The 16,247-nt window shown below is 40.9% G+C and overlaps 1 protein-coding gene across 1 annotated transcript in view; it reads left to right on the top strand.

Annotated features, from left to right (window-relative positions):
- Window positions 1–11,439, top strand: part of LOC107565109 (glycerol-3-phosphate acyltransferase 4-like) — a 31,290-nt gene extending 19,851 nt beyond the window's left edge. Inside the window, exons 5-6 of the mRNA XM_016250315.1 lie at window positions 11,021–11,095; window positions 11,235–11,439. Of these exons, the coding sequence (XP_016105801.1) occupies window positions 11,021–11,095; window positions 11,235–11,328 (169 nt within the window). The 3' untranslated portion in view covers window positions 11,329–11,439. The remainder of the gene's footprint in view (window positions 1–11,020; window positions 11,096–11,234) is intronic.
- The last annotated feature ends 4,808 nt before the right edge of the window (window positions 11,440–16,247 follow it).

Here is a 16,247-nt window from a genome sequence, read left to right as displayed (position 1 = left end):
TTCATGAGGGAATTCTGAGCATATTCCGCCCAAAACAAGTACCTGCTCCAGTCTGATTGTTGTTGCTGGCAATACGATCGCAGGAACCGGATGATCTCCTGATTCAGGCACTCTGTTTGTCTGTTGGACTGAGGATGGTAGCCGGATGTGAGGCTGATGTTTACATTGAGGTGTTTGAAGAAGGCAGTCCATACCCTTGAGGTGAACTGGGGACCCGGTCCGAGACAATGTCCTCAGGCAGACCATAGAAACGAAACACATGATTGCACAGTAATTCAGCAGTTTCAAATGACGTGGGGAGTTTAGGCAGGGGAATTAGACGGCATGCTTTGGAAAATCGGTCTATAATTGTAAGTATAGTGGTATTACTTTGAGAGTTGGGTGGGTCGGTGATGAAGTCAATGGCAATGTGAGACCAAGGCCGTTGTGGCGTGGGCAATGGTTGTAACAGGCCTGCTGGTAGCTGTCTGGGTGATTTAGTAGTGTTGCAGGTAATGCAGTTTCGGACGTATTTGGTGTTATCAGATAGCAGAGTAGGCCACCAGAATCGGTTTTGGAGCAGATGTGCAGTGGCAGCGATTCCAGGGTGTCCCGAACTGGGCAGAACATGTACTTGTGTCAATAGACGCTCTCGTAGTGATTCAGGAACATAGGTGAGATTGGGGGGGCTTTCAGGTGGTGGCAGATTCTGGAGATTCAAGTTGTTTGCTTGGGTCATGATGTCCCACTGTACGGGTGCGATGAGGAGGTTCTCAGAAATTATACTTTCATTGACGTTTGAGTAGCATGTCTCCTCCGCTTGACGAGAGAGAGCGTCGGCCTTGATATTCTTGGTGCGGGGTCTGTATGATACAGTAAACTGAAATCTAGTGAAGAATAACGCCCACCTTGCCTGTCTGGGGTTCAATCGTTTGGCCGAGCGTAGGTATTCAAGGTTCTTGTGATCGGTGAGGACTACAAAGGGGTGTGAGGCTCGACGGATCGGTGAGTTGGGAGTTGTAAAGCATTCGGAGGGCAGGTTTAATTCGTCGGTGGGTTGAACAGATGGAACCGAGTCCTGGAGGGGTGACCGTGTGATCCTTGATAAACAACGGTCTTGACGGGTAGCATCCCATTGAACGATTTGTCCCTCTCTCCAGGAAATGCGTGGTTTGTGGGTGCGCAGCCAGGGTAGTCCAAGAATGATCGCATGATTGGGAGACTGGATGACGTAGAATTTGATAGATTCAGAATGGAGGGTTCCTATTTGCAGTTTGACTTCTTCGGTAATGCGTAACACTTTCCCCTCTCCGATGGGTCGGCCGTCTAGCACCTCCACTGCCAAAGGGAAATTACAAGAGGTAAGTGTGAGGTTATGTTGCAAGGCGAATTCATGTGAAACAAAGTTTCCAGCCAACCCGGAATCTAGCAGGGCGGTAGATGTAATCGTTTTATCACTGACAGTTATTTCAACCGGTACCATTATGCTTGAAGGGCAAGTAGTGATACGATTGTTGACACTCACCGATCGGGGTTTGGATGATGGATGGACCGGGCAGGAGGATATCATGTGCCCAGCCTGACCGCAGTAGAGGCACAGTTGGTTCTGCATTCGGCGCTCGCGTTCTTCGGGAGTGAGGTGAGTGAAGCCCAGCTGCATGGGCTCTGGTATGGCATTGGTCTCTGGCGTGAATCGAGGCATGGCCCGGGTAGGACATCGTGAGTGGATCAAATTGTCAATTTGAATGGAATCCAACCGGTCTGGGCGGCAAGGGTGCGAAAGGACAGGGCGTACTCGGCTGCCGGTCTCCTTCCTTGCGAAAGTGTCAACAGTTGATCTCCTGCACTTTTCCCCTCCGCAGGATGTTCAAAGACTTCGTGGAAGTGTTGAAGAAATATTGTGAAGGTGGGAAATAAAGAGCCGTCCACTCCCCAAACAGCGGTAGCCCAATCCAGCGCCCTCTCTGTGAGCAATGAACACACAAAGGCAATGCGGCTAGAGTCTGTGGGGTACAGCGTGGCCTGTTGACTAACAAAGAGCGAACACTGAATCCATTTGCAGCGTTTTTATTGCGTAACCAGACAAGACAGTCAATCACCAGTAGATACAATAGCGGAGGCTAGGCTGAGACAGAATGTGGGACGGGCAGGAAGTCGAGGCAGGTGGCAGACAAACATAGTAGTAGAACAATCCAAGTCAGGGCAGGCAGAGACAGATCAGAGTACGATAAACAGTCCAAGATCAAACGAGTTGGCAGAATACAGGTAAACACTCAGAAGTGACAGCCGGGGCAAATCAAGACTTCGCAATGAGTTGCTGTGAGTGTTTGGCTTAAATGTGTGTGTGCGTGATTCAATGCAGGTATGTGCGTGCAATCAGTCCCAGGTATGAGGCATGATGGGAACTAGAGTTCGAATGGATAAAATCAATATTCAGGAGAGAGTTCCCTCTGGTGGTGAGGAGGAGGCGGTACGGAAGCCTCCTCTGTAACAACTACCATGTGTAGTGGTAGCTAGTAGTAGAGGGCGTGGCCATGCAGGTGGGTTGAGTTTTTAAGTGGGCATCGGAAGAGAGGCCTGGAGACTGGGTCCGGTCTTTTTGTGTGGAAGCACGCTGTCTGGTAGCACTTCCCTGTTTGTTTGTGTACTGACATGGTCTGGGTGAGCAGCCACAAACATTGTGCTGTCCTCTGTATGTGTAGTACCTCTGTGCTTGATTGTGCACATGGTCCGGGTGAGCAGATGTAAACATTGTGGATTTGTTTGCTGTTGGTCACGCTTATTCTTCTTTGATCTGGAAAACCTTTGGAAAGTAGTTCGGGATTGATGGCGGTGTTGCAGGAGGAGTTACAATTTGGCGTAGTCGGCAGGGTGACCAAATTTTTATTTAGGGAGGAACAGCGATCGGCTTGTACGACGGTTGCTTTTGGAAACATTGGACTGGTCTGCTGCAGTTATGGCGGAGGAGCTGCAGCAACTACAGGAGCAGTTGGTGCAACTGCGAATGGAAAATAAAAGATTAAGAGGACAGCCCCAAGTTGGAGGTATAGCAAGTGTTGTATCAAGTTCAGCCCCCGAAGGTAATGGACAGCGGCGTGAACAGGCGATATATTTGCCTAGAGAGAGAAAATGTTCAACATTCTCTGGTAAAGTGTCCTCAGGCTCCCCTTCGTTGGAGGACTGGATTGAAGAGGGGGAGAGCTGTATTAGGGGGAGACACATGTCTGAGTTAGATAAAGCCATGTTTGTTTATGATCATCTTGAGGGGGAGGCTCGGACTGAAATTAAGTTTAGGTCTGGGGAAGTTAAAGAGAATTCCACTGAGATATTTGCAGTTTTGCGTGAATTGTATTGTTCTTCTCCTTCTTATGTGACCTTGCAACAGCAGTTTTTTGATAGAAAACAGAAGGAGGGGGAATCATTACAAGAGTTTTCTCATGCATTGATGGATCTTATGGATAAGGTACAAAAAGCTAACCCTAATGTTGTGTCTGACTACCAGGTGGTTCTGCGAGATCAATTTTGTGAAAATGTTCAGGACCATACTCTTTGAAGAGAACTAAAGAGGTTGGTGAGGCAGGATTCTTCCTTGAACCTCCTTGACCTACGCAAAGAGGCAATGCGTTGGGTGGAGGAGGGACAGCCTCAAAGAAATCGAGCAAGTAAAGTAGTTCCTCACTCATTTGAAACTCAAGTTGTGAAGAGAATCGGGTGGTTAGCTCTGAATTTTTAGAATTGAAAGATATGGTCCTAAGACAGCAAGCACAATTGGATTTGATTTTTAAAACTTTGAGTACAGAAGGGGGGTTGTAGGTAATGCTAATATAGTTTCCAGAAGTAGATTTCGCAGAGCACCTGATGGCCAACCCATATGTATTAAATGTAATCAAGCTGGTCATATTGCAAGATATTGCACTACCAATATGCAAACTAGGTCCTTGCCTGCATCTGGCTCTGGTGGTGGGGCAGTTGTTGAGTCCGTCTCATTGACGGAAAACTAGAGCCCTCCAGGGTGCAGAGCCACACACTGGAGATGGGCTCAAAAGTTGATTCTCAAGCCTTTTCTAGTTTGGTAGGCTCTTGTCCAACATTGAATGTTAAGATGAGAACTGTTGATGTGTTGTGCTTACTAGATACAGGCTCTATGGTTACCACTTTAACAGAGTTATTTTAACTGTTATTTCTCTGATTTAAGTAAAGGTGGTCTTCATGACTGTGTATGGTTGGTGTTGAAAGCTGCAAATGGGATGGATATTCCATGTGTGGGGTATGTAGAACTTGATGTTAGTTTATTTGGGGTCACATTACCTAGGAAAGGGATTTTGATAGTAAAGGATGCCTGTTCTGCTACTATGTATGCTCAACGAGAAAATTCCAGCTGTGTTGGGTATGAATATTATTCAAGAGTGTTATGTGAACTTATTTAATGAACATGGTGCTGAGCTTTTTCAGATTCCCCGAATACGATCAGCTACCCCAGCATGGAAACAGGCACCTCGCTGTTGTCAAAAAATTGAAGCTGTTTCAAGTTCTTCTGTATTTAAGGTGAGATTGCAGGGTAAAACTCCCGTTCGTGTTGCTGCAGGTACCATGACTATGGTTCCTGTTACCTGTCCCCAAGTTTCAGGTGCAGCGATTAGAATTTATTTTAGAACCAGAGGAAAACGCCCATCCAGAAAGTTTGCTGCTGTCTCCCTCTTTGGTATATGCAGTTCGACAACCATATAGACAAATTCCTCCTTCTCAATATGAGTCGTAAGGTCTCATATCCAACAGCTTTTGGATAGTAAGGTGATAAGGGAGAGCAGTAGTCCTTATTCATCCCCAATTGTCCTGGTGCAGAAGAAGGATGAAACAATTAGGATGTGTGTTGACTATCGTCAAATCAATGCGAAAACCAGAAAGGACGCTTATCCGCTGCCGCGAATTGAAGAGTCTTTGGATGCTCTGACTGGGGCAAGGTGGTTTTCCACCTTAGATTTAGAGGTAGCTGAGGTAGATAAGGCGAAGACAGCTTTCTGTACTTCATTTGGGCTGTTTGAATTCAATATGCCCTTTGGGCTGTGTAATGCACCAGGAACATTCCAACGACTCATGGAACGACTGTTTGGGGATAGGCGGTTTTCTTCTTTGCTTTTGTATCTAGATGATATAATTGTGTTTTCCTCTTTTGTACAGGAACATTTGTTACGCTTGGAGGAGGTCTTTAAGTGATTGCAGCAGGAAGGTCTTAAGATTAAACTGAGTAAATGCAGTTTTTTCAGAAGCAGGTAAAGTATTTTTGGTATCTGGTATCCGAGCAGGGTGTTGCCACTGACTCTGATAAAGTGGCGGCAGTAAAAGAATGGAGTCGCCCATTACATCTGGCAGAGCTTCGTTAATTTTTAGGTTTTGCCAGCTATTATCGCCGGTTTATTGAGGGATTTGCTAAGCTGGCTAAGGCTCTCCATGAATTGGTAACGAGACTGAGTGGTTCTGCAAGAAAGGGTAAGACCCCACGGCTGCCTTTGGTGTCTGTGTGGAATGCAGAGTGTGAGAATGGTTTTTAAACATTAAAGGCAAAGTTGGTTACAGCACCCGTGCTTGCATATGCAGATTTTCACAAGTCTTTTGTGGTGGAGATAGACGCTAGCCATCAGGGTTTGGGGGCAATTTTGTCCCAGGAGCAAGGTGGTAAGCGTCGTACCATTGTGTATGCCAGTAGGGGTCTGCGGAGGACAGAGCGAAATATGGAAAACTACAGCTCCATGAAATTGGAGTGTTTGGCCCTGAAATGGGCTGTATGTGATAAGTTTAGGGAATATTTGTTGGGGAATAATTTTGTTGTTTACACCGACAATAATCCTCTCTGTCCCTTGCAGACCTCAAAGTTGGGCGATTTGGAGCAGAGGTGGTTATCACAGCTGGCCTCTTTTAATTTTGTGATGAAGTACCGACCAGGAAGGGTAAATCAAAATGTAGATGCGTTGTCTCGGCAGGCCATGAATGATGTATTGCAAGGAACAGAACTTCACCAAGTCTTACAGCAGCAGTTGAGGGAAAGATCTCCAGAACAGATAGTGGTGAGTGCCAGTGAAGTTGCTGCATTGCCTGGACGTTCACAGGAAGATCTCTCTTACCTTCAGAAGACAGACCCAATTATTGGCCCTATTATAAAGGCTTGGAATGTGGGCAGTGTTTTACGTTCTTCAGAGTTGACTGGTATGGATCGAGCTGTAAAGGAGCTGGTTAGGCAGTGGGATCGATTGTGTGAGAAGGATAGGTGCCTTTATCGTTTATCGTATACAACTGATGGTCATCGAGAGATCTATCAGTTACTGTTACCTCAAAAACTTCAAAGGGAGGTGTTCAGCAGTTTGCATGATAGTCATGGGCATCAAGGTAAAGATTGAATGGCAGAATTAGTGAAGCGTTGTTGTTATTGGCCAGGGATGATGAGAGATGTGGAACGGTGGTGTAGGGAATGTCAGCGGTGTATTCTCGCTAAAACAGTCCAACCGAAGGTGAGGTCTTTTATGGGAACGTTACAAGCATCCCGGCCTCACAAAATTTTGGCCATTGATTCGACCTTGTTAGAGCCGGCAAGTGATGGGAGGGAGAATGTTTTGGTGCTCACTGATGTTTTTTCCAAGTTTACGCAAGCTATCCCGACTCGGGATCAGCGAGCAGGCACTGTGGCAGAGGCTTTGGTTCGGCATTGGTTTAATTTGTTTGGGGTCTCATGTCGTCTACATTCAGACCAAGGGCGAAATTTTGAAAGTAACCTTATTGGTCAGTTATGTAAGGTTTATGGTGTACAGAAGAGTCGCACAACACCGTACCATCCGCAGGGTAGTGGACAGTGCAAACTTTTTAATCGGACTCTCCATGACCTGTTGCGGACTTTGCCCCCAGAGAAAAAGAAGCAGTGGCCTCAACATCTGCCGCAGCTTGTCTATGCTTATAATACCACAGTGCATTACTCTACTGGTATGAGCCCACATTTCTTAATGTTTGTATGTGAACCCAAATTGCCGGTTGATTTCTTGTTAAACAATCAGTTGGAAGAGACTGTAGAGACGCCTGAACAGTGGATTGTCGAACATAAAGGTAGGCTTCAGGCAGCATATAGTGAGGTACAGGAAAGGTTGAAAGAAAAGGCTGCTTGTCGTAACAGACGTTATCAGGGTGGAATAAATGACCAGGGTTTTAGAAAGGGCGAGTTGGTCTACCTCAAAAACCATTATCGTGGGCAAAATAAAATTCAGGATGTGTATGATTCATGTTTGTATAAGGAGAACAGGGTGCTGTGTATTCCATGGCTCCTGTGTCTCAGGCAGGGCCTGTGAAGCAGGTCCATCGGATGGAAATGCGTAAGGCATTGATTGACCCTGTCTTAAGTGAGGTGGATGCTACTGTGTCTGATGAACCAGTTAGCTCCAGCAGTGGGCCTGCTACTGACTCAGATAGTGATGCGGTCTCATGTGTATTATTACAAGGGGATTGTGATGTGTCACCCCCTACGATAGCTGAGGATGGGGCGTTGGAGAGTTGCGCTGCATCAGAGGCTCAACCCTTAGGGCTGAGGCGTTCTAGGAGAACTACAGCAGGTCAGCACTCAAATCCATATAGACTGCCCGGGCCGGTAGTTGCACCAGTAGAGGAGTTGTAGCCCTGGAAAGAGATTTGATGTGCTGTTCTTGGGCGAAGAGTCTTTGGTGTGTGTGTGCATTGGCGGGACACCAATTAATTTCTGGGGGGAAAAATGTAGCCTGGGAGGTGGCTAGTAGTAGAGGGCGTGGCCATGCAGGTGGGTTGAGTTATTAAGTGGGCATCGGAAGAGAGGCCTGAAGACTGGGTCCGGTCTTTTTGTGAGGAAGCGCGCTGTCTGGTAGCACTTCCCTGTTTGTTTGTGCACTGACATGGTCTGGGTGAGCAGACACAAACAATGTGCTGTCCTCTGTATGTGTAGTACCTCTGTGCTTGATTGTGCACATGGTCCGGGTGAGCAGATGTAAACATCGTGGATTTGTTTGCTGTTGGTCACGCTTATTCTTCTTTGATCTGGAAAACCTTTGGAAAGTAGTTCGGGATTGATGGCGGTGTTGCAGGAGGAGTTACACATGGCTTTTTAATACATATGGTAATTTTATGTTTTTTGACATGTACCATGGTAGTGCATTGGTAATCTTTGAAGTATCTTGGCGTACAAAGTAACACAACGATATGTAACAAATGTGACCCTGGACCACACAACCAGTCATAATCTGGTCAATTTTTATGAATAACTGAATAAATAAGCTTTCCATTGATGTATGGTTTGTTAGGAGAGGACAATATTTGTCCGAGATACAACTATTTGAAAATCTGGAATCTGAGGGTGCAAAAAAAAAATCTAAATATTGAGAAAATCGCCTTTAAAGTTATCCAAATGAAGTTCTTAGCAATGCATTTTACTAATCATAATTATGTTATGAAATATTAAAATGATATACATTCATATGAGATGAATACTCTGAATATTCTACATAGAGTAGGTCACATCCTCACATATGTTTCACAAATCCAGAAAAATGCAAACAAAACTTACTGTGCACTTTTAAATAAAAAATAGTTTAAAGGTGCAAAAAAGGGTGCAAAAAAAAAAATCTAAATATTGAGAAAATCGCCTTTAAAGTTATCCAAATGAAGTTCTTAGCAATGCATTTTACTAATCAAAAATTATGTTCTTAGCAATGCATTTTACTAATCAAAAATTATGTTTTGTTATATTTACGGTATGAAATTTACAAAATATCTTAATGGAACATGATCTTTACTTAAAATCCTAATGATTTTTGACATAAAAGAAAAATATTGTATTATTTTTGTAATATTGACCGATAATTTTGACCCATACAATGTATTGTTGGCTATTGCTACAAATATACCTGTGCTAGTTATGACTGGTTTTGTGGTCTAGGGTCTCAAATTATGGTATTACTTCCTGGGTGTTTTTTTTGTTGGGGACATAGCACAGAGTATTCAAATTAGAAACCGTTGCTTCATGAAGAAAGGAGCAGAGAGAACTACTGTTGCTCTCATTTACATGTCTGTGATAAAACAATCCAGCATAGATACAGTACATGTTTCATTGTTGGGTACATTTGTACATTAAATTCTCATCCCTTATAATACTTACAGGCAGAGGCGGACAAAGTACTCAACTCCATTACTTGAGTGAAAGTACAGATACTGCTGGTCAAATATTACTCCATTACAAGTAAAAGTTGTAAAGACAGATTTTTACTTAAGTAAAAGTACAGAAGTACTTGCTTTTAAAAGTACTTAAGTACCAAAAGTAAATTTCCTTTTTTATGTCAATGCACTGTTTTATTGTTGTGCGTAATACTTGCAATACTTCTGAAGCACATCTATGTGTAGCCATTCATCCACATTTGAAAAGAGTGGACAGTGAAATCCTGTAAATACAAACTGATAAGGAAGAAAAAAAAAATCAAATCTGCTTTAAAACCCAGGAACACAACTGTAGCTGTATAAGTTTACAACAGCAACATTGCTTTAACAAAAAAGCAAAACAGCAAGACTATTTGACATCAAAACAAAAATGTTAAAAATGCTATCTAATCGCTCTCGCGGTACTTGGTCATGCACTGAACAGTCTGCAGTTCTGCTTCAAGTCCAACACCTATTGTGTTTTATTAGGAGATGCACAACAGTTCTTCTATTGCTTTATAGGTCATATTTTCATGTACACAATTTAGCAAAATCAGACAATATTGTCTAATATATACCACAATATTAACTTCTTATTATTGAATTGTTGTAAAGAAATATCACATTTGCAATGTTCAAAAAATGCTGGGAAATCACTTCATGTAGCCCTACAAGAGTGATTACTGATAAACTGTCTGAAAAAGATAGAAAGTCACGTTATAGAGAAGAAAACAATCACCCACTGACTTTCAAAGCTGCTACATAGTAACAACTTTCTACTTCGAGGACCTTGATAGAAATGTAGTGGAGTGAAAAGTACAATATTTGTCTTTCAAATGTAGTGAAGTTAAAGTCATAAGTTCCCAGAAAAAATAATACTCAAGTAAAGTACAGCTACTCAAAAAGTGTACTTAAGTACAATACTCAAGTAAATGTACTTAGTTACTGTCCGCCTCTGCTCACAGGGACCCCTGTATGTCATATGACAGAGCAGAAAAAAAGCAACTCTTGTAACATTCAACTGCCAATTAGAGTGTTAAATAAATAATAACCCTTATTTCTGATTGGCTGACATTATAATTTGACATCATTCTAACTGGCCCACCCTGAGACACTTGCTCTGTTCTGGCACACAAGTCTGAATTTAGCGTCTTAAAATACAGGCTAATTCTGACGCCCCCTCAGGGTCATATGGAGCTTGTGTAGGATTAATGTCAGTGTGCATCGCGTGTGCATATTTGAGATGAGGAAGAGCGCCTGATAGCTGAGCTCAATTTAATCAGATGTTCTCACCTGGGTATTGTGGGATTAATTGAATCATGGACAGAAACCTAAATGCCCAGTATCATTGCTTACATTTTTCAGCAGCATACATTGAGAGCTGTGGTGCGGTGGGGAGTGCGTGCTCTTGGAGCTGTGGTGATCATATAGCTATGTAGGTTTATATTTGGCCTGTGACATATTACATTCTCTCCATTTCATTTCATTAATATCCTGTTCTATCTTTGTATCTCCAGTCAAAGGCTCAAAAGTAAAAACTTGACTTTTTATATTAAAGGTGCACTTAGTAATTTATTGCTAACTAAAAAAAGTGCTACAAATAAAAAATAAAAATAATTTGAAATCGAATGATGAAATATTAAAATGATATACATTCATATGAGATGAATACTGAATACTGAATATTCTACATAGAGTAGGTCACATCCTCACATATGTTTCACAAATCCAGAAAAATGCAAACAAAACTTACTGTGCACTTTTAAATTAAAAATAGTTTAAAGGGTACATTTTGTAAAGATTGTTCCAGTGTTTGAGCTGAAATGCCTTGTTTTTGGTTTATCAGGTTAACATTAGCAATCACAGGAGTGAGCCTATTGGTTGTCTTCACCACCATGATTGGTTTTCTGCCCAATGGGAGGTAGGAAAATTCGTTAAATAAAAAAAAAATTATATGATGATTTTTTTTGTCATTTGTTTTGCTTTCTTAAACTAGTGCTGAACCAACATATCTGTGAAGCCATTAATGGATGTTAACGTGTCGCTGTGTGTGTTTGCAGGGTGAAAAATGTTCTCAGTGAGAAAGTGCACCTGATGTGTTACCGTATTTGTGTGAGAGCACTGACTGCTATCATCACATACCATCACAGGTAAGAAGCGTCACAGGTGTGTGGAAGAACATACGCACGCTTACTGGAAATTTCCAAACATCTGAAGCCTTGGCATTTTGGGTCATTGTGCAATCTGAAATCGCACGTTCACAATCACACATACAAGCTCTCACTATCAGATGCTCACACTCACATTAGCATCCACATGCATGCAGTCACAGACATAAATACTAATTTAGAATAATCACAATCAAACACTTGCATTCTCAATCACATGCTCACAATCTCTCACAATCAGATGTTCACAATCAAACATTCACATACATGCACAATCACAAGCATACTATCACAATCAGATGCTCACAATCACACAAGGACACTCACAACGACATGCTCACAATCTCTCTCACAATCAGACACTCATAATCACTTTCATGCACACAATCCCACAAATACTCTCTCAATCAGACATTCACAATCAAACATTCACATACATGCACAATCACAAGCATACTATCACAATCAGATGCTCACAATCACACAAGGACACTCACAATGACAAATTCTCAGAATCATACAATCACACACATACTCTCACAATTAGGCTCACAATCACATATATGCTCACAATCACATGCTCGCATATATTCACAATTACCCACACATACTTACAATCACACAAACACTCACATAACATGCACAATCACAAGAATACTCTCACAATAAGATTCTCACAATCACACACAGACACCCACAATAACATGCTCACCATCACTTTCACAATGAGATTCTCACAATCGTGCAAACACTTATACACACAATCGCACGCATACTTTCACAATCAGGCTTACAATCACATGCTCACATACATTCACAGTCACACATACTCTCACAATTAGATGCTCTCAATCACACAAGCATTCACATACACACTCACAATCAGACTTTAACAATCAACAAACATCACACACACATTCACAAGCTCACAATCAAACACTCACGTAAACACATACAATCACACACATACTCTCACAATCGGTAGCTCACAATCACAGAAACACACACATATACGTTCAGAATCGCACACATGCACACAATCACATGCTCAGTCACTCCCACAATCAGACACTAACAATCAGTCAGTCATATACACACACAATCACACACACTTTCTAAATCAGGCAGTCGCACAATTACACAAATACTAACACTAATACTAATTCATGCTTACAATCTCACACCATCACAATCATGCATATTGCACACTTAAATCATGCATTTAAAATCACATGCTCACAATCTCAAGAAAGCATTCTGAAGAATGTACTTGTCACTCTTCAATGCAGTTACAGCGAATGAGAGCTGGTGATTGAGAGAGAGAGTGGGGTCAGACGTCAAAACACCCAATAGGTAACAGCGGCTTGGTTTTTCAGTGTCAGGTCAGATGAACCATCTTCAACTGAATTGTCATTATCTCAGCTTTCACCTTAATGTGATCATAGTCAGCACAGCATCGTCTTTTAGTTTGTCTTTCTGAAAATCCTGTGTCGAAGAATTGTTTGTTAACGAATCTGTGGCAAATTGAAGTGAACAAAGGACTAAGTTCTTACTGACGCGTCTGGATCTTCATTAAAAATAAAGTTAATTCACTCTTTCCTAACGTTTGGATCAGAAGGAAGGCAACGCAAACCCTGTTTTTCCACAACTTGGCACTGCACAGCATCTTGTATTCAGAGCCATCATTATCGTTTGTTTTCTCCGTTTGCCTCTTGTTATTTACGCTAGGCTAGAGCCCTGCACTGGCCTCGAATTTAGGCCCTAGCCCGGCCCTGGCCCGAGACGCTCAGGCCCTAGCCCGGCCCTTGTCTGACAGCTCATCAGAATTCTTGGCCCGAGTTCGACCCGAGCCTGTCTTTTTTCCCCCCTTCTCCCAAAACAGCTTATACTACTGTTTCAGATATTAAAATAGTTCAGTTTTGTATGTAATGGCAAAGTAATTTTATTTTGTTTCGTTTTTATTAAGTTAATTTAGAAAAAAGTTTGGAGCATTTTTAGTTAGTTAAAAGACCAAGCAGGTATATCCAATAGTCGGAGAGTGGAAGCTGAATCGCGCTTTGCAGGACATGGAGGCGCCAGCGCGATCACTTGCATGTTTTTCAGTGGAAACAACTTAAAATATGCCGTCATTTTTGCTCATAAAGGTAAGAGTAATACATCATTCGGAACTGTAAAGGGTCTACTTTTATTTGTGTGCACTCAACAAAACGTTGTGCTTTTATAAAATAAAGAAAACAAACATTTCTTTCTGCCGTCTCGGTCTTGAGCAGGAGCGCTTCACAAAAAAGAACCGAAACTCAGTGAATAGATGCCTCACAGACATGATAAATATATCTGTAGAAAGCTTTAAATTATTACTTAACAAAATAAAACAAACAATCGAACAATCAAAAACAAAAACTCTTTCATTATAATCATAATCCATAATGATCCACTTCTCTCTAAAGGCGCGTCTAATGAGGAGATGGCGAGTTAGGATCAGGAACTTCATTACTAACACTTCATATCTAAACACCGTCGAGCCACTCTTGATATAAAATACGGAGAAGCCTAAAACAGGTCAGAGGCCCGCGTCTTAACTATGATGTGAAATTTGGCACGAAGCCCGGCCCAAGGGGCGTAAAAAAGTCAGAAATGCAGGGCTCTAATTTACACTACGTGTGTGAATTGGTGGGCGGGGCTAAATAGACCGTGATGTAGAAGCAGGCATTGATCTTCTGCAGAGGCGGTGTTTATCCACATTATTACATCATAGAGTGTCACATTTAGGGCTGTCGCGATTCGTCAATTTTATTCGACTATTCGATTTTTTTTAAATCCTCGACTTCATTTTGCTCGCGTCGACTAACCACCAAAATACCAGAAGTGGCGCATTTCACGGACGAGAATCCATAAAACACATTATTAGACTGTTTCCCAAGGCTGCATGATATATTAAACCATAATTAAGCATAATTGTGAATCACAAACACTACGATTTAATTGGCTAAATAATTATATGCGATGCCGTTCTAATACAGTATATGCGCTTTAATTATTTACATGCGTGTAGGTTAAGTACATGCGTCACACAGCGACTCACAGTAGTTCCACAGGAACTGTTATCATTTACATGTGTGGAGCGTCTCAAACTCCATCTCTGCATGTTGTTGTGAGTTTGGGTTTATTATAACGTTCATCTGGGAACGCAACGTACCATTTCATCAGATTTGTAAGGTAAATCATTTATAAATCTATGTAAACACAGGAGAATACATCATCTCGCGGTTACAAAATAAAAGCTCAAACCCTCACTCTGAGTTTACGCGTTTTGATGTCCACATATTCTTTTAATTACAGTGGCTATAGCATTTATGTCCTAAATAAATGGCCAAATATTAAAGATTAAGTGGACATTTGAATTAAATGGTGCTTGGTCAATATTAAACAAGGATAAGATCGCACAGTAATGTGTAAAAACAATCATCAGGCCGTTGGCACCCTCTGCAGGCCTTTGTTGTAGTGCGTAATGTACATTAGCTCTATTGTTTATAAAACAATAAAATTATATGATTTCTTTCTTTTCATACTTTATATAATTATAGGGCCCTATGAAATCCGTTTTATTTCCAAATTCAGTTTTTTCCATTTTCATTTTTCTGTACTCTGTTTTAATGGTTAAATTAAAATTGTATTAATCAAAAAGCTTGTCTAATTAATTGAGTTTTACAGTTTTATCTTTACCAAATTCTGTTTTTCATTATTTTCTGGATTCCATTTTAATGGTTCCATTAAATTCTAATAATCAAAAGCATCTTTTGCAAAAGCATAATTGATTTTATTTTTTTAAAAATAAAGTTTTTTTTCTTTTTTTTTTTTCAGAAATACTGCACATTTACTGGTAAATAACATTTCTGGTAAATACTCCTTTAAAAAGTGTTTTTTAATTATAATTTTATTATTAGTAGACTAGAACACGTGGATATGTTGTCATTCTTACACTATAATACTGAACTTTGATTTCAGTGATTTGGACTATGAGATGGATGCACTTTACTTTTGCTTTAAAAAGAGGATTTCATAGAAATGTGGATTTCATTTGGTTTAATAAAATATAGTTTAATAAAATATTCTTAAGTAAAATTGTTCAGGCTGCACGTAGGTGTCCGAAAGCATTTCCATCTCTCTGCTATACTTCTGCTGCGTGAATCACTTTAATCCTGGATTTTAACAGGAGAAAACAGCAGAAATATGCATGAAAATCTTGCAATTTATTTTGAGGACATCAAGCTTATCCTGACCTTTGCAGATGAATAATCTGCATTAACTTTTCAAAATACCTCTGGATAAACAATCAAACCTGTGTGAAGGGTTTTAGAAGAATTTGTTATATATTAGTTTTTCTCGTCCTGTGAAAGACTCTTTTCCATTTCCGTTTCCATCTGGGAGTCAAATCATAAGAGTCTTAATGACATTGGCCAAGTGATGGCCAATTGAAAACTCTATGAAGTGTTGTTCAGGTACTGCACACATTCAAATTAAAACCATTACTTGTGATGTTCAAACAACACTAAGCAGCATGTACTGTATATATGCCTTAAATATAAGTTGTTTTTAAACTAATGGGAAAGTTTTTAGTTCTGAAACTTACAGGATGTTTTTTATGGTACAATGACCTCTTATATATCAACATTTTGGTTTCTCGGTTCATGACCCCTTTAACACTGCAGCTGGTAGGCTGTATGATTTCACTCTTGTTCTGAGCTGTGAAGCTGCTTTCAAAGGTTGAAATACATCTTCTCTTACTTTATCAGCTCTTATGGTAAATGGATGGATGTTAATGTCCTAATCAGCATTTGTCAGCAGTAACATCTTAACATCCTTAAAACAAGATTCCTTGAGAATTTAAAGATGTAAAATATATTA

This window comes from Sinocyclocheilus grahami, unplaced genomic scaffold, assembly GCF_001515645.1.
Source record: "Sinocyclocheilus grahami isolate Dianchi unplaced genomic scaffold, SAMN03320097.WGS_v1.1 scaffold982.1, whole genome shotgun sequence".
Taxonomy (NCBI): domain Eukaryota; kingdom Metazoa; phylum Chordata; class Actinopteri; order Cypriniformes; family Cyprinidae; genus Sinocyclocheilus; species Sinocyclocheilus grahami.
The sequence above is the reverse complement of the archived record's forward strand: the minus strand, read 5'-3'. Positions and strand labels throughout refer to the sequence as shown.